Raw genomic sequence first — 18,784 nt, 5'->3', positions numbered from 1 at the left:
CTTTTAATAATAAAGATATGGCTTGATTGGGTATTAATTTATACATTTCTGGTAGCATATTGTCTGGGCCAGGTGCTTTATTTGTCTTGAGCTTTTTAATTTGTGATTTTAATTCTGTCATATTGATTGGTTTGTTTATAATGTCTATTTGTTCTTGTGTTAATTTAATATGAATATTGTTTTCTAAGTTTTTTTATATCCTTAGTAGGTGTATCTTGAGTATTTATGGAATTATCAATGTTAAATTGGAGTCTGAATGCTTCTAAAATATCATTTAGTTCCATAACTCTTTTGTTAGTATTAGGAATAAATATTTCTTTTATTTGCTTAGATTTAATTATTTTTTTGTTCTATTAGTTAAGTATCTCAGGTGTGCTGAATTAGTAGAGTATGAGTTTATTTTTTATCTTTTCTAAGTTAATCATAATCTTATGATGTAACAATTCTGTATACTTCTTATTGATTTATGTAAGTTCTTGAATTTGAGTAGCATTACCCTTTTGTATTTCCAGTTTCAATTTATCTGCTTTGTTTTGTAAGTCTAGCATATCTTTATTCCATAACTTCCTTTTATTTATGTACCAAGATAATATATTCCCATATGTAACTGCTTTTAATGAATCCCAGACATATATTTCTGAAATATTGTCTGTGTAATTTATTTCTAGAAAGTTTTTGATTGTTTCTTCATGAAATTCTTTGAAATCTGTCAATTTTGTGATATAGGAAGGTATCCTAGTAATGGGATTTGAATAAAATGGTGTAAGCTCTATCTCAAAGACTATGGCATTATGATCAGATAAGGGACAATTTATGATTTTGACTTTGTTGATTTTTGTTATTAGGTCATTGGCAACATATATTCTATCAATTCTAGAGTTAGTTTTATATCTATGAGAATAAAATGTGAAGATTAGTGAGTCTGGTTCTGCAAATTCATTTATATCTTTTAAATGCAATGTATCTATAAATTTTGATAGTGCTTTAGAGATAGGCTGTTTTCTTCTTTTGGATTTAGAATCTGTATCTTTTTCATTCATTATACAGTTGAAGTCTCCTGCCAATATCAGGCTACCCTTAGTTAAATGAATTATCTCTTCAAAATGCTGTTTAACTGTTTTTAATCCTAGTCCTGGGATCCAATATAGATTTACTAACATATAGATTCTCTTATTTAACTCTACTGAAACTAGACAAAACATATCTGATGTATCTTGATGAGTAGTGATTATTTTAGGTGTTATAGTTGAGTTGCAAAGTAGTATACCTACTCCTCTTTTTTTTGTTTTGTATTGAGAGTTTATTAGTACTGTGTAATTATTAATATTCAAGTTGTTTATATCTTTAATAAGTGTATCTCTTGTAAAAAGACTATTTGTGGTTTATGTAAGTTTATGTACTTGAATAGGCTTCTCCTTTTATTACTATTATTTAGACCATTAACATTTATGGATAAACATTTCATTTCCTAGTTTTGAGTTTGTTTTATGTGTGAGTTTATGTAAATATTGTTTATTCTTAGTTCCATCTTGGATACAGAATTCAAAAAGTTTTTCTTGTATGATTTTTGCATGTTTCTGAGTGACATCAAAGTGATAGAATAAAAAAAAAAACAAAGAACTTCCAAACTTGTAATTCTTAACCTTAAAAACCATTCCCTGTCGCTATGAGGTAATAATCCTCTTTGTTTGGTTAGTGAATCTAACCAAACAAACTTTCTACCCTCACAAATAATATTTGGATCAGTTTCTCTTATCCTCTTAGTTTTTAAATAAAGATAATTAAATAATATATTAAGATAATCTAATCAGCTAAAATATATACATATATTCTTTACTCATCTTATTGTAATTCAATAATACTTATTTCTAATCAGGTTTCAAAAAGGTACACATATTTTGATTAAGGTAGTATCATTTCAAAATAATTTAGGGTATTAATAAACATCATGTTAAAATCTATAACTGTATATTTCATACATCTGTTGAAAACTATTTACTGACATTACTGTATAATACAATACCATTGTTGTGCAATTGTTTTAGACTACTCAAGTCCGAAACCAGTGTTTAAATTAATATTTGCATAGTCATATTGGAATAAAAACATGAATAGTTCTGAAATCACATCATATTTCATGTTTAACATAAACTGAAATGCAATACAATGTACAAGTATATTAATATTTCTTTAGTAGACATTAAATATGTTCCTTTGATTGCATTTTTCAGCTTTTCAAAGACAATTCCCATGGCTGGAGACAACAAGATCACAATTTAGACATCTCACTTATCCAAGAGACTACTTATAATGTTGTTACTTGATTGAGTGTTTTGTTGTTAACACTTCTATCAGCTTTCAGAGGGACTTTGTATAATCAAAACTGACACAGTACAGAGGTAAAACTGCAGTACACTTGACCACATTTTTAAAGCAAACATCTATGTATATCACATATTAACTCTTACAGCTTAAACTGACACTTAACCAGTGAGTTTATCTGCTGACAATAAGTGCTGGAGATATAATTTTGACTTACTTAACACCAGTAATTTAATCTTATGACTGAATAAAAGTATACTGGAGAACATATCAAAATAATGGAAGCTGCTAAGATTTAAACTATTATGTATGAAAATGTTACAGGTTAAAATTCCTAACCCATTTTGCAGTAAATAGACAAAATGTATTTAAACTATGGGGTAACACCTTTATTATGTTAAAAAGGTGTTTAAGAAAATTGTTTTTCCTCTAACATCAGAGGATAGCTGTGGTGATCCATGCACTGCAAGAGTATTATTTATCCTGGTAATTGCTTTATGACTGTATATAGAAATATTTAATTCAAATCATTAACTGGCATTACAACAATATTTCTCAAAAAAGTTATTTTATAGTTAATGACAATAGAACGCATCGAGAGGATACATTTATCAAATGTCAAGTGCTTTAGCTATAATATAAGTGTCCCCTTGAATTACCCAATGAATTTACTGCTTATTAAACTTGCAGACTAATATTGGCATATTTTCATGTAGTCATATTGGAACATGAAAATACAGGTCTGCTGATTAGGAACAATCAGGCTCTCAACTGCTAGACAATACATTTGTCTGCAGAAAGGTTTAAGAATTACAGTTGCATTGTCAAGCATTTTTGTTTACACTAACAGTAACATGATATACCCGCATACACTAGTATTGTGACATTCTTGATAATGTAAAAAGCCAGGTAATATTATAAGAAGGGTGAAGCCACAGCCAGGTAATATAATAAGAAGAGTACAGCCACAGTCATTATTCAGATGAGCAAACGGGAACAGCATGAGCCATCTAAGGATGGATAGCTCGTTGAGTACCTGCCACAATGTATGTTCATAATGCATGGTAACTTAGTAATAAATTAGGGTGTGGGCTAAGCCTCTCCCTCTTCTACTCAAATTAGATTTAATACAATATGTGTGTAGAACACAGATGCTTTGACAAAGTTCAAAGCTATATGGGATATAAATATTGTGTAACTGACACATTGGGTTAAATCCACTGTTGTTATTTTACTTATTATAGTTGTTTATATAATTATTGATTTTACTTTCTCTATCTAGTATATTATACTGTTATTTAAATGTTTGCTAAATGTACTTTTAACCTTCTTGTTGCATCCCATTTGTCCACTTGAGGGCATATTTTGGTAGCAGGACATTAGTAGTATTTTGTAGGAGCACCAGTGTGGGAAATGGCAATTTTCCTTAAAATAAACCTGTCAGTTGCTTGACATTTACTAGTTTCTTTAGAGAATTTGTAAAACAGCAGTGATTTTATTTGCTGATGATTAATTTCTGCTCTTTAAACTCTGCTGTATAACACATAGTAAGGGATAGCTAAAATGTCTGGAAATCTAAACTGACAGAAAGACAATCAGATATCTGTCCTTATCTATCAAGGTGCTAGTAGACATCAGTAGCCATAAACTGAAAGTGCTTCAAAAATATATATGTGCATATTTATATGAACCTTTTATATTATTTCTGTTTCCTTAGAAGGAATTTAGGTTTCTGTATCTTTAAATGTGAACCTAGCTTATTTTCTGACTAGACGTAAATTAGAAAGAGTCAGGGGATGATGTACACAAGTAAATGCGACAAGCAATAAGTAACTCAAGTTTCTAGTGATGTTTGTGGCTGTTAAATTGTCTCGAGAACCAAGCGGGAAAAGGTATGTGTTTTTTCTTTTTTCTTTTCCCTTCTCTTATTTCGTGACAAACTCATGTAGTGTGCACACGAGCACTCTAGTTTGCGGAGTAGTGTTCACAACTATCAAACTTTGCATTTTAAACATGCTATGCTTTATTTCTCTACAAAAGAAAAGCTAACAGGATATCTAAGCTAGTCACAAGCATCTTTCAACTCCGGATGTCCGGAGCCACAACACACCTGACTTATAGCCTCAAAATATTACTTAAAACATATTTTTTCCACTGGACTATATCAGCATGTGCATATGGGTCAAAGGCAGAACATCTTTTAAGCTTATTTAAAGTAGTCTTATGATACATCCTAACTGAAATACTTCATTTCAAAAGCAACACATTTCTGCCCAGCATTAGCGTTTATCCAAACAGGGACACTTTTAACTTGTAAAAAGTAATGCTGTCAGGGATGTAACTGATAATAAGTTATATAGCAGTCACTATTATACCTATTAAGCAATATAACCATATACTGATTACAATATTATAAGTTAATGAAGATTTTATAAAAAGAAGAGAAAAAATAAAAACAACAAAACGCAAAGAGAGAAAATAAATAAATAACTATTTGGGAACATTATTATGCACTGATTACTCTGATTAAGAATATGAAAATAATAGACGGATAATAATGAAAAATAGAGTAACGTTTAAATTATGCGTAGTATATTGATATGATTTGAGATAAATGTATTTACATTTATGCTAATTTTGACAGTTAAAGTAAAAAAGAAAACAGTACCTGTTTCGGTGTAACTTGAAGACAGTTAGAACTTTTCTTTTGTTGTTAGTATTATTATTTAGATTTTTACAGAATATAACATGTGTAAGATTATTTGTCCTTTAGTTTTTTTTTCTTTTGCTCAACAGTTTTCCAATTATTTACTTCAGCATTTCTCTTCGGTGTACTTATTGTCCAGTCCATAGATTCTTCATGTCTTAGGATGCTGTTGTTGGTAAGGTATTTTATTGCTGAATCTACTGTTTCAAAGATTTTTATTCCATTTGGTAGAAAAACTTTCAGTCTTGCTGGGAATAAAAGATGGACTTTCAGTTGCTTTTTCTTCAAGGTTTTTATTATTGGTAGAAATTCTTTTCTTTTTGAAACCACCTTTGTAGAATAATCATTGTCAAATCTTATTAATGAATCATTGTATTTGATGGGAGAATTTGCCCAAGCATTTCTTAATATAAGATCTTTATCTTGTGTAGAAAAAAGTCTCACAATTATAGATCTTGACTTATTCTTACCCGGAGAAGAAGCATTTCCAGAAGCTGCTAGTGATCTATGCGCCCGTGCTATACCATATGAAAGAGCTTCAGGTATTTTTGTTACATCTGGCATCCAGGTGGTAAGAAAGTTTATCATATTGTCCCCTTCAGATTTTTCTGGTAGACCATATATTCTAATATTATTTCTTCTTGTTCAATTTTCCATATCATCAAGATTTTCTAGTAAATATGTATTCTGTTGAAGTAAGAATTCAGTTTGTTGTTCCTCTATTTGGACTCTAGTGTCAATGTCACTTAATGACTGTTCAATAAGTGATATCTGTCCTTTCTGCTGTGTAAACATTTCTTGAAGCTGTTCGAGTTGTAGTTGATTCTTTAAAAGTGTCTATTTTATTGTCCATCTTGTCGATTTTTATTGTAAGTTCCTGTATATTTGTAATGAGAGACTGCAGGTCTTTTTTGAGAGAAGAGTCTTGTGCTGTATTCCTTAGATGACTCATGCTGTAAAGCTGATATTGGTGCTGATTTTCCAGTAATTAATTTGACAGGAATTCTTCAAGTTCTGACAATAAAATTTTTCTTATAGATGCTCAGAGTTATTAGAAATAAGTTAGTAATAAAAATTTCTTCAAATTAAATATTATATTGTAAAATTCCTGTCAGGAATTGTATTGAGGTAAGAGAGCTGAAATGAAGTGCAGCTATCAGTTCAACATCATAGCCACGCCCCCCATCTTACATCTTCTTGATATCCATAAACAGCTATGTTTTTATCTTCAAATAACAAAAAAAGTACAGGAAGTCTGATCAGCTACTTCATCTGCCTGTTCCTCAAGAACATCTATTAATGACATCTGCGCTACAGCCAATTGGTTACAAACTTTGTTACAAACTTGACATTGTCTCCAGGAGCAGGGTTTCCTTTGGCTCGACAGTGCTCTGGCATATCCTTCCTTGAGGCCCTCCCAAGACTTACATAGCTGGAGACACTGACCCATCAGTGAAAAAGAATGAAAAGGATAACATCAGATTTAAAAGTTATGTACTTACCATACATAACTTGGCATCTGTGTTGTGCATTTTCATTCGTCCTCATCTTCCCTTCCAGCCATCCTCTGGCCTTTGTCCCATCTAGAAGGATCATTGGTTGTTTTTTGGAATACACTTGTTCCAGGTTTGAGCCTCAGTCTTTATTTTGTCTGTCCTGTTTTTATAATCCAATGGGCACAAAGGCAGCAGACTTGATCTGAGGAGGTAGGGGTGGTATACAGCATTATGGGTAGAGGGAGGAGCCTGAGACTAGGATCAAAGCCTTGAAAATGCAGCCAAGTCGAATCCAAGGGTCAGATCTGTAACCCATCAGTGAGGAAGAATGAAAGTGGACAATACAGATGCCAAGTTATGGTAAATATATAACTTCTAATTTGTTGTTACCAAAGCCTTTAGCAATAGTTAAAGCTGACATAAAAGGAGACATTGTTACTGTAAGAAGTAACCAGCTAGCAGATTATGCCAAACAAGCTGCCGGTTTAAATGTTACTAGAAATTTTGATTTTGTTATGTAGGAAGCATCTCCAAAAGCTGACAATCCTTGTAGATTTAATGATTTGATTACTTTGCAGAATGAGTCTTCAGAGGCTGAGAAAAAGAGGTGGATCAATATGGGTTGCAAAAGGCAAAATAATCTATTATGGGGGCATCCTGATGGCAGGATATTAGCACCTGAAGCAGTAATATCTTGGCAGGTAAGGGCATACCTCTTACCGAGTCATACTGGTAAGCATGTACTTCTTATTCGTACTCAGCAAGATTGGTTTGCCCCTCTTTCTCAGTCTCTAGTTAGTCATTATGTAAATAATTATGAGATCTGTTTGTCACATAGTATTTCACCACTTATGAAGACCAAGTCTTCTGACTTACACCCCCCTTGGGGCCTTTTGTAAATATTCAAATTGACTTTATTCAAATGCTGCATTTTCTTATATCCTAATCATTGCATGTGCTAAGTATGAATCTAAAACAGTAGTAAATAAATTGTTAAAAGAATTTATTCTGAGGTTTGGGGTACCTCATATTATTAACTCAGACAGAGGTACCCATTTTACTCCTGAAATCCTCAGAAAGCTATGTAAAGTGTTTAAAGTTTCTTTGCAGTTGCATTGTCCCCATCATCCACAGTCATGTGGTCATGTTGAAAGGTCTGACAAGACTCTTAAAATCAGAATTAGCAAAATTTGTAGTAAGACAGGATTGAAATGGCCAGATGCTTTGTCTCTGGCTTTAATGAGTATGCGGGAAACTGTACTCATAAACTAAGCCTGTGTGAACTTCTGCTTGGCCATTCCAAGAGAATGCCACTTTCCCCACTAGTCAGGAACTGTGAACTGGTATTTACTGATGAAGCCTTGCTGGACTATTACTCAAAACTTATTTCTGTTTTGCAGACTTTTAATAAAAGATTCAAGGAGGCTCTCCCATGTCTAGCCACCGTTCCTTGTCGTGATCTTCAACGAGGTGATTTTGCCTATTCCAACACGTCTTTGTTTAGAACTACAGTGGAACGGACCTCATCTCATTCTCCTATGAAGAGAAAAAACTGGAAGATACTACTTTAATATACTCTTATTTTAAAGCTATTGCATCAGTTACATTTATTTTTGTTATTTATAAGACAAGAACAGTTGACTCTTAGAGTTCATTAAAATGTATCAAACAAATGGCAAATGCTTTTGGTAAGCCTTTAACCTTGAAAGGAAGTTGGGTACTTTATATTTGTACTGCATACGTCTGCTGAAAGAGAAACACACAAACCATGTCAAGAGTCAAGCACGAGAAGAACTCTCCTGTATACATTATGAGATTCAACAAGTCACTTGTCCAGATTGTGCTCCTTTGTTGCCCCTGAAAAGGGACATCTGCATCACAGTGGGCTTACCTGTGCAATGAATGTGTATAAAAAATGGCTATTGTGAGGGCATATATGAGAACACACACAGAATAGTCCTTAATGAGCAGCTCCACATGTGTGGTTCCCTCAAGTAACTTATTTTTCACCCTAAATTCTTTATGCATAATTATTTACCTGCATGTGATTAGAAGAATCACAATATACTTTTGCTTGTAAATCCTACAATGATCAGGATGACTGTATGCAAATAGTAATCACTTGTGTCCTTTTCAAATGATTTTCCTCATGCTTGGACAATGTGCAGTGTAAATACAAATGAACAGCTGAAAAATATGACATTACACTACTGAATACCATTGAAGTATATGTGAAAAGGTCACATACCATTGCATCACTTTCAAGTCTAAAGGTGTTGGAGTGCAGGCATAACTATACAGAATGGTACTCAGTCGGCATTGCAGCAAACTCCACATATGTGAGTACAATAATCCATTACAACATACAGAAGTAACGGAGGATGCTTATATTACTTACTGTATTTCAAAATCATTCCCTTGAAGACACCACTGACAGCCTCATTTGTGCAACTGATGGCAAAGTATTAACACATGTAATTATATTTTGAGGTTTTGAACTTAGAATGGGAGTTCATGGTAGTCTATGCTCCTCTGTGCCAGGCATACTAACAGTCTGATAAGATTCAGAGTAGATTTGTGTTATGTTAATGTTTTATGTCATGATTTATGCAGGTGTTGTAATAATTGCAGTAAAGTAATAATTATATGGTTAGTATAGGTGCATAGTGAGTCAGCAGTCTTATCTGGGCACTTTTTATGTAATTGTAAATGTTAAGTTGTCAATCTCGCCTTCATTCTTGCTGGATGGGTTCGGAGCTGAACCTCAGCTCCGACTCGGCCGAATACTAAAGCTCGAGAGCTATTTTTACCGGCTCGAGGCTGTCCTATGTCCCATAATGCTAGGCGTAATATACCCAGATCTCGTTTGCCGCTTCAGCTACGAGGTTGCGTTTTTCACCGGCTCCAGGTCGTATATTTTTTATTAATAGCTTAGAGATAGTTTTCTGTCAGATTTTTTTTCCTATTTTATCCCTTTAGTGTTAGTGAAGTTAGTGACTAGTTTCCCCCCCCTTTTAGTTGCTAAACTCCCCCCTTTTCTCCACCCTTAAGATAGTTGGGCCTTTGATGCTCCCCCTTAGTAGTACAGTTTTCCCTTAGTTGTTCTGTGTGTGTGTGTGGAATTCTGTCCCTCTGTCTAGCGGTAGTTTTCCCCTTTTTTCCTGCTTATAGTAATTGTGATTATACATTAGTGTAGTGTGTATATATTGTCTTATTTTTTATTATGTCTAAGGATACTAAGGTATCAGGTTTCAAGAAGTGTGACTCGTGCTGTCAGAAGATGTCTCTTACAGACGGTCACACTTCTTGTGTGTATTGTTTGGGCCCTCTGCACCTGCAGGACTCTTGTTCCATCTGCCATGCTTTTAGCCCTAGAGTCCTGCAGGAGCGCATAAATAAGCTCATTCTTAGTGGCTTGTTAAAGCCTGAAGGTTCTCCGACTAAGACCATGACTGGAAAACCTCAAAAGCCTGCCATATCATCGGCTCCATGTTCGGAGCCGGCGCCGAGCGGTACTCTTGCTGCCTCGTAGGTTCCGACCAGAACCGAGGCACCTAGACGTCAGTCGGCTCCGACCTTAGTGTCGGAGCCATCCCCGAGCAGAAAGCACTCCAGGTCTTCGTCTCTCAAGTCGGTTAGATCAGCTCCGAAGTCTCCTCTGTTGTCGGAGTGGAGCCATAGATCTCATTCCTCTAGGTCTTCCAGGCTTTCGGACCATGACCTCGAGAGGGTAGTCAGCCAGCTTATGAAGTTGCAGGCACTGGCCCAGTTGCTACATAGCCCATCTCAACAAACAGGGGCTACCCCTACACCTGCACAAGTTCCTCCTCCAACTACTTTGCTGAGTTCGGAGCCGGAGGTCATCAAAGTGAGTACTGTGGGGGTGTCGGAACTGATCCCTCTGTTGTCGGTTCCTTCATCGGCTCCGATCCCATCCTTGGCTCCGTCCTTGGAGGGATCCGGGCGCCGAGACTCCGTGGACGCCTCCGAGGGGGCGAGTGGCATCGGACCCTTGTCCGACCCTGCTCTCCCTCTCAGAGCCTCGGCGTGGGTCAATTCGGCCCCGACATCGGCCTCAGAGCCGTTCCTCTCAGTGCCGGGGGGAGCTCCTCATCTCCTCGGAGTTGGGTCCTTCTTCCCTGCCTGACAGGGGGCGCCTTTGAGGTCATGAGGAGTGTGCTGGCTCCAATACCGGCGCCACGGTTGGCCTCTTTGGCCTCTTCCTCTATGGTGCGTGCTTCGGCCCCTACCCTCCTGACCCCAAGCAAGGAGAACCGGCACTCCAGGCTGCCCCATTGGGCCTTTCTTCCTCTTCCGAGGCATCCTCTGATCCTTCGGGGGAGCCCCTTCGGAAGAGGACATGTAAGAGGAAACATGTTGACTCTCCTGAGTCATTGACATCTGACACCGACCTGGATGATTCGGAAGGGTCCTCCAGGTCCCCCTCTGAGGATGCCTCCTTTTCTGACATGTTAGAGCTCCTCAAACAGAGGGGGAACTGGTCTGCCCTTAACCCATCCGAGGACGAGTCGGTGTACCTGGATGCGTTCAGTTCTCGCCCTTCCACCTCCTGGGTGTCCTCGCCTTTCGACCCACTTATGGAGGTGGTGGCTCGGAAGGCATGGATGGCTCCGGATACTATGGAACCAACTCCCCGGAGGCCCACTAAATTTATTACTGCTCCGACAGATAAACAGTTTCTCTCCATGGGTGTCCCAGTGGATGCCATGGTGGTGGCGGCAGCCACTAAGAAGGAGTTGGCTGACCCTTCGGTACCTGTCCATCCTCCTAATAAGGAATCTAGGACTATGGATAAGTATGTCAAGCGGATGTTTTCTTCAGCGACCTTTGCCATGAGGTCACTGAACTATTTATGCCATTTCACCCAACTTCAAAGAGACCTTCTCAAGGAACTGGGTGAAACATTGCAGGACCCAGCAGCTGTGGGTTCTCAGGAAAAGATCAACTCCCAGCTGGGGACCCTGAACTCTGTCGTTAACTCCTCCATGCGGCTCATCTCTTATGCAGCCGATGGAGCGAGTAGAGCCGCAGGTACGGGTGTTGCTCTAAGGAGACAACGCCTGGATGCAGCTCTGCAATTTTGCTGACACCTTCAAGGCGTCCTTCACTAACATCCCCTTTGATAGTTCTGCTCTTTTTGGACCTCAAGTGAAGGATACCTTAACCAGGTGCGAACAAGAAGGCAAGACTCTCTCTGCCATGGGAGTCCGTTTTTCCACGCCTTCTAGACCGTATCCTAAGGGTCAAAAGGACGTGAAAATGTGGTTCCGCAAACCTCAAGGAGTTCTGCCGCACGTGGTGAGCTTCCCTCCAGAGGCAGAGGAGGGAACAACAACAGATGCTGCCCAAGGGGCAGGGGGTTCGCAGAGTCAGGGTAGCAGAGAATCGTTCTCTGACAAACCCTTTCAGCACCCCTGAGGAGCTGCCCGACTGTCCACCTTCGGAGGCAGTCAGGGGAAGACTTTCGCTGTACCAAGAAGCCTGGCGCTCTCTTACACAGGACAGATGGGTACGGTCGATCATATCCGAAGGTTACAAAATCCCCTTTATCCACACCCCACATCAACCAAAAGGGCCACTTCCAGACGTTCCACCCAGTCTGAGAGACCAAGCAGCACTAGAAATTTCAAAGCTGCTTTTAAAAAGAGCCACCCAGCCAGTCCCGGCAGACCAACAAGGATCCGGAATCTACTCCAAATTCGTTTTGGTACCAAAATAGACAGGGGACTGGAGACCTATTTTGGATCTCAGCAGACTGAACAAATCGGTTCAAAGAACAAAATTCTGGATGGTCACGCTACAGTCCATTCTTCCCTTTTTGGGTCAGGACAATTGGATGTACTCTATAGACCTTCAGGATGCGTACTACCATATCAAAATGAACAGGTGCTACAGGAGGTTTCTCTGCTTCCGGCTGGGAGCCAGTCACTACCAATTCAAAGCCCTGCCCTTTGGCCTCACCACAGCCCCTAGGGTGTTTACCAAATGCATGGCAGTGGTTGCGGCTCACCTGAGACGTCGAGGATTCCAGGTGTTTCCATATTTGGATGACTGGCTCCTTACTGCCACCACCAGGCACCAGCTACTTCAAGCCAGGGATTATGCTGTACAAACCTGCAAAGCACTAGGCATCTCTATAAATTTCAAAAAGTCTGCCTTGTTGCCCTATCAGCATATTACCTTCATAGGCACCATGTTAAACACGGTACAGTTAACAACAAAACTACCTACACAAAGAGTATTAGACATTCGCAATCACGTTCAAGTCTTGCTACAGGAGGACAGGGTCCAAGCCAGGCTTGTACTGAAAACACTTGGTCTAATGGCTTCAACAATCACCTTGCTCCCCCTAACTCGTTTTCATATGTGGATACTACAGTGGATGCTTTTTTCCCAGTGGTCCTTTCAGCAGCTTCCCATGTCACACAATATTCTCATCACTCAGTCATGCAAACGACACCTATCTTGGTGGATGGTCTCACCTCAGGTGCTTCAGGGCAGACCGGTTGTTCTCCCCCCTCCGGTTGCCACCGTGACAACTGACGCCTCCTTGATCGGGTGGGGGGGGGGCATTTTCAGGGCAGGACAGTCCAGGGCACATGAAAACCCTTCGAGTGCCACTTGCACATCAATGTTTTGGAGATGAGGGCGGTGCTGTTGGCGTTGCAGGCCCTTCAGAACTCTCTTCCCACTGGGATGATTGCGATACAGACAGACAATATGTCCGTAGTATGGTACATCAACAAACAGGGCGGAACCAGGTCCTACCCTCTTTGTCGGGAAGTGCTCAGATTCTGGCAGTGGGCAATCTCTTCTCAGCGGTTTCTGGTAGCAAAACGCATTCCCGGGAAGTCCAATGTCATAGCAGACAGGCTGAGCAGGGACATTCTCATGCCCCACGAGTGGTCTCTCAACCAACTAGTAGTGGACCATATCTTCAGAAGGTGGGGTCAGCCTTGCTGCGACCTTTTCACAACCCCTCAAAACAGAAAGTGTCAGGACTTCTTCACTCTCTTTCCCCTTCCGGGCCTCTCTCCCCGAGACGCTCTAGTCCACGATTGGCCCAGGGGTCTCTAGTATGCTTTCCCCCCTTTTCCCTTAATCACTCAGTTAGTCCAGAAAGTGACTGCCTCGAGGTCCAGGATGATCCTCATTGCCCCTTACTGGCCTCGACAAGTCTGGTTTCCGTTCCTACAACATCATCTACTAGAGCAGCCCTGGCATCTGGACCCTGTGCCAGATCTTCTGACCCATCAATCGGGCAAGCTGCACCAGTCCCTGTCATCTCTCAACCTCACAGCTTGGTTGCTCCACTTCCAATCCTAGCCAGGCTTCCCTTAATTTCTCCAGCAGTACGTGAGATTATACTTGCCTCTCACAAGTCTGACACCAGAAGAACATACGCAAGTAAATGGAAACGTTTCTCTATTTGGGCAAGTAAAAATCAAGTTGACCCCTTTACTGCTGTTGTCCAAACGGTTCTAGATTATTTGGCGGAACTCTTTCAAAAAGGCTCTTCTTCAGCCACTATCAGAGTCCAGTTGGCGGCTATCGCAAATTTCCACGTTGGCTTGTCAGAGTCTAGTATTATGTCCCACAAGCTCTGCAAAGCTTTTCTGAAGGAAACCCTATTACTCAGGCCCCCAGTCAAAGACCCTCCTCCACCGTGGGATCTAAATTTGGTACTGTCATCATTAATTCTGCCTCCTTTTGAGTCTGCTGCCTCCTGCTCATTAAAACTGCTCTCGTGGAAAACACTTTTCTTGGTAGCTATTACCTCAGCGAGGAGGATTTCGGAACTGCAAACACTATCTGTGCGCCCCCCCCCCCCTTATCTGGTTTTTCATAAAGATAGAGTGGCCATTAGGACAAATCCATCCTTTTTACCTAAGGTATTCTCGGAAAAAAATGTCAATCAGACCATTGATCTCCTAGTTTTCTTTCCAAATTACACTGATAGAGTTGAAAGAAGATTACATTGTTTGGATGTTCACAGGCAACTACGTTTCTATCTAGATAGAACCAAACTAACGAGAAAATTAGAGCAACTCTTCTTATCTTATGCCGAAGGGAAGCAGGGCCTTCCAGTTTCTAAAGTGACCTTGTCCGGATGGTTGATCTCTCTTATCACTTTAACCTATCAATTGAGACATACGGAGCTCCCTACCAAGCCTAGAGCTCATTCAATTAGAGCATTAGCTTCCTCAATTGCCTTTCAAGCGAGATTACCTATGGATTCTATTTGAGCAGCGGCCACTTGGGCCTCTCCTCACACCTTCATCTCTCATTACAAACTGGATATTGCCTCCAGAAATTGAGCTGATTTTGGTTCCACTGTACTCAAGAGTCTGTTCCATTGAGCCACCCAGGACTAAGGTGCTAGGGACAGTGTCCCATCCAGCAAGAATGAAGGGGAGATTGACATCTTAACATTAAGAAGTTATGTACTTACCATAACGTTCCATGTTAGTTGTCTTCTTCTCGCCTTCTTTTTTGCGTCCCACCCTCCATCCCCCTAGCCTGGAAAGACCTAGAGTATTGGGTGAGACTTTCTTTGTTACCAGGACTATCCCTTCACCTAGAGCTCTTGTCCTCCTTTGGTAACCCTGGTGAAAGACAGGCTGTAGGGGTTATAGTTCTATATAGTTCATAGTTTTATCCTTTCCTGTGGTGGGACATGTCTGTCCATAGTGTTAGCTATCAAACGAGATCTGGGTATATTACGCCTAGCATTATGGGACATAGGACAGCCCCGAGCCAGTAAAAATAGCTGTCGAGCTTTAGTATTCGGCCATCCAGCAAGAAAGAAGGCGAGAAGAAGACAACTAACATGGAACGTTATGGTAAGTACATAACTTCTTATTATGCAACATCACTGAGTAATACAGTCACAGCATGATAACAGACATGTATGTGTCATAATTAATAGATTTCAGAAAAAGCATGGAAATGCAACTTAATTAATCATATTACCATATATGTTTACAGCAGTAATATTTTGTTAAGGATGTACATAGTAATATGCTTCTGAACTGATAAAGTCTTGTTTGTAAGAAATGGTTTCCACTTATTTCTGTGAAGACACGAGGATTTTGGGACTGATTCTGAAACACAAAATGGGACAAGCACATTAATATGGTTGGAATCCTGGAGTATGGGAACACTATGTAGCAAGGAAGTTTGTCTGCAGCATAAGTCATAACAGTACTGACAAACGCAACATCCCATATAGTGTACATTCAACTCTGCAGTCCGTTCAACATGTGATAACTGTCTCCTCCCAGTGTTGTCAGCCTGTCTTTCCACAGTCCAGCAGAGCTAAGCACAGTAGTGCAAAGAGCATCAGACTAATGTGGTCATAGGCAAAAACTCATGAGATTTTGCCACTAGTTGTGTACTGCCATTTCCCATAAGTTACAGGTGCTGCTCAATGCCAGAAATCATGTATGAGGAGAAACACTGATGAGACAAAAAAACATGGTAGAGATAAAAAAAACATGGTAGAAAAAACATGGTAGAGATAAAAAAACATGGTAGAAAAAACATGGTAGAGAGAACAGGACCATGTAACAATATAGTGAGTAATAGAAGGATAGGGACCTTCAAATGTGGTAGGTGTCAGCAGTGTCCCTATATTATCAATAAGGGTGAAGTGTATGTGGAAAGTAGGAAAAGAATGATAAAAAGTAAAGGTAGTTTTAATTGTAATTCCAACAGGGTGGTTTATCTGGTAATTTGTCAAAAATGTCAGTCTTTCTATGTGGGGAAGACTGAGAGAAATTTAAGAAAACGAATCTACGAGCATATGTATGATGTTGCAAAAGAAAAAGAGACTAATGCACTCTACAAACACGCTAGGATTTGTAATGGCTACAGTTACCAATTTTTTGTATTAGAACAAATAAAATTAGACAACAGAGGGGGTCCATGGTAGGAGGTCTTAGAAAGTAAGGGGTTATGATGGCAAGTTAATTTAGAAGCAGGAAAGGAACCAGGTTTGAATGATTTCCTTTCTATAAAATCACTATTAAAACTTAGAGCCAACAAAATTTGATGTAATAAAATTTTTGTACACTAGAGGGAGTTTGATGGCCATTTCTACAACATTTTTATATTTATTTTTATTTGTTGCTGTTTAATAAAATATTGATGTGTATAATAATGTTTTATGACAAAGGTTGAACAGAAACCTAGGTTTTCATCAGACTAATATTTAATGGGAGCACTATTTTTGAAATTTAATATCTGCTCAACGTAGCGACTTCTGTGATCTTTAACTATCGCATTTAGTAAAAGTGTACCGTGAACTGTTGTATCATACAAAGTATTACGCTCTGTTTTATCCTGTGATTCTTAACTACCTACGCATACTGGATTGGATTTTATATGACTAACACTGTTTTATTACCATACGTTGCATTGTAGTGAAAGTTATCTGATGCTAAGTATTGCTTATTTGTTTCATTATCTGTAAAGTTTAAACAGCTACATTATTTTGCCTTTCTAATCTCTCTCCCACAGACGCTGCCCTCGGTATATATCCCTCCCTACTGTGGGACTCTACCTAACTTCAGTATCCCGCCCTGAAAACGGCAAATACTAACTGTATCTACTCACCAAAGAGAAGCGACGGGAAAAGTCCTCATCACTCTCAGTTACTTGCAAACAAAGTAACGCTCTAAATAAGGTACGCGACCTTAAGTTGCGTTTTAAAGACCTTACAGTGAATATAATACACTCGTAGTCTCAACGCTAGCCCTGGGTAAAAGGAAAACTGGCAGTAAATTAAAAAGTACCCTGTATCACAAACAGCAGCCACATAGTCTATTTACCTGAAGCATAGCGTGCTTAGTAGCACTGTTCTACCATAGTTAACTGTGTCAGTTATAATTGCAAATCACAGGATTACCATTAGTATTTTTTGTCATACCTGGTTTAACATTGAAATTAAAAACCTGGGAACAGGTTGATCCCACGTGATACCACTCCATAAAGGGGGGACGTCCACAGAATTATCTAACTATAGGCCCATAGCTTTAATGTCCCCATTAGCCAAAATTATGGAAAGATGTATGCATAAACAGCTACTCCACTATCTTATCCATAACAACCTTCTAACCAGTTCCCAGCATGGTTTCAGACCCAAACACAGTACCACAACTGCCCTTCTCTCCTTCACTGACACAATAAACCATAACCGCAATGACAAGAAAGTGTCCTCAGCCCTCTTTCTAGATCTATCAAAAGCATTTGATATGGTCAACCATCAACTACTCTTGGATACCTTAAAAAATCTATACCTGGATAACTTGACACTAGATTGGTTTAAAGCCTACCTCTCTGGCAGGAAACAAGCAGTATTGTGGCAGAATACTCTCTCCACATTATTACCAAATACCATTGGGGTCCCTCAAGGGTCCATATTAGGGCCACTTCTTTTCTCGGTCTTCATTAATGATCTCCATACAGTCATTCCCGAGGCCACCTGTATTCAATACGCGGACGACTCTACACTGGTTTGTTCGGAGATATCTCCTGATAGACTACTAACTAAAACCCAAAGTTGCTTTACCAAAGTTGAAAACTGGCTATTAGGTCGTCAGTTAATCTTAAATCCAAAAAAAACTAAATTATTAATCTTTCAACCAACTCACAAAAATCATCTTATTGATATCTCTATAACATCCAAAAATGGTACTATCATCTCCCCAGACACTCACACGAAATTGCTAGGAGTTACTATTGATAATAAACGGAAATTTGACATACATATCCACCTAACCATCAAAACAGTTAACAAAAAACTAGGATCGCTATATAGAATTAAAAACTTCCTAACACCAAGTACTAAAGTGACCATTGCCCGAACACATCTGCTCTCCACCCTTCTTTATGCATCTGCAATATTTACTAATCTTAACAAAACCATCCTAGATAAACTATCCAGCTCATATAATCATATAGCTAGATTTGCAGCCGGAACTCCATACAGGACCCATCATTGCACCAACCTAAAAAACCTAAAATGGATAGAACTCCCCAACCTTATTAGAGTTACCCAACTCACTGAGGTACATAAAATTCTCAAAAACCCTGACAAATGTCCCTCACTTCAGAACCTAGTCCTTCCATATTCTAATCTAAACAGTCTACGTTCCGCAAACAGACCACTCTTGAAAATGGTCAAAGCTTATAACGCAGGAGGAGACGCACTCTTTCCAAATGCTGTAGGAAAAGT

The 18,784-nt window shown here is 39.1% G+C and overlaps 1 protein-coding gene across 5 annotated transcripts in view; it reads left to right on the top strand.

Annotated features, from left to right (window-relative positions):
* The window catches only part of LOC122813711, a 332,384-nt gene that overhangs the window by 278,765 nt on the left and 34,835 nt on the right, over positions 1 to 18,784 (top strand). The window contains exon 9 of one of the 5 annotated variants that reach the window (XM_044086178.1): positions 7,926 to 10,508. The exons of 3 other annotated variants lie outside the window; for them this stretch is intronic. In XM_044086178.1, coding sequence (XP_043942113.1) covers positions 7,926 to 7,965 — 40 coding nt within the window. In that variant the 3' untranslated portion in view covers positions 7,966 to 10,508. Of the gene's footprint in view, positions 1 to 7,925; positions 10,509 to 15,321; positions 15,967 to 18,784 lie in introns of those variants that run through there. One more of the 5 variants, XM_044086175.1, reaches the window with a different exon arrangement.

This window comes from Protopterus annectens, chromosome 10.part0 (assembly GCF_019279795.1).
Source record: "Protopterus annectens isolate FY-2018-M chromosome 10.part0, PAN1.0, whole genome shotgun sequence".
Taxonomy (NCBI): Eukaryota; Metazoa; Chordata; order Ceratodontiformes; family Protopteridae; genus Protopterus; species Protopterus annectens.
This window is presented reverse-complemented; position numbering and strand designations above follow the sequence as displayed.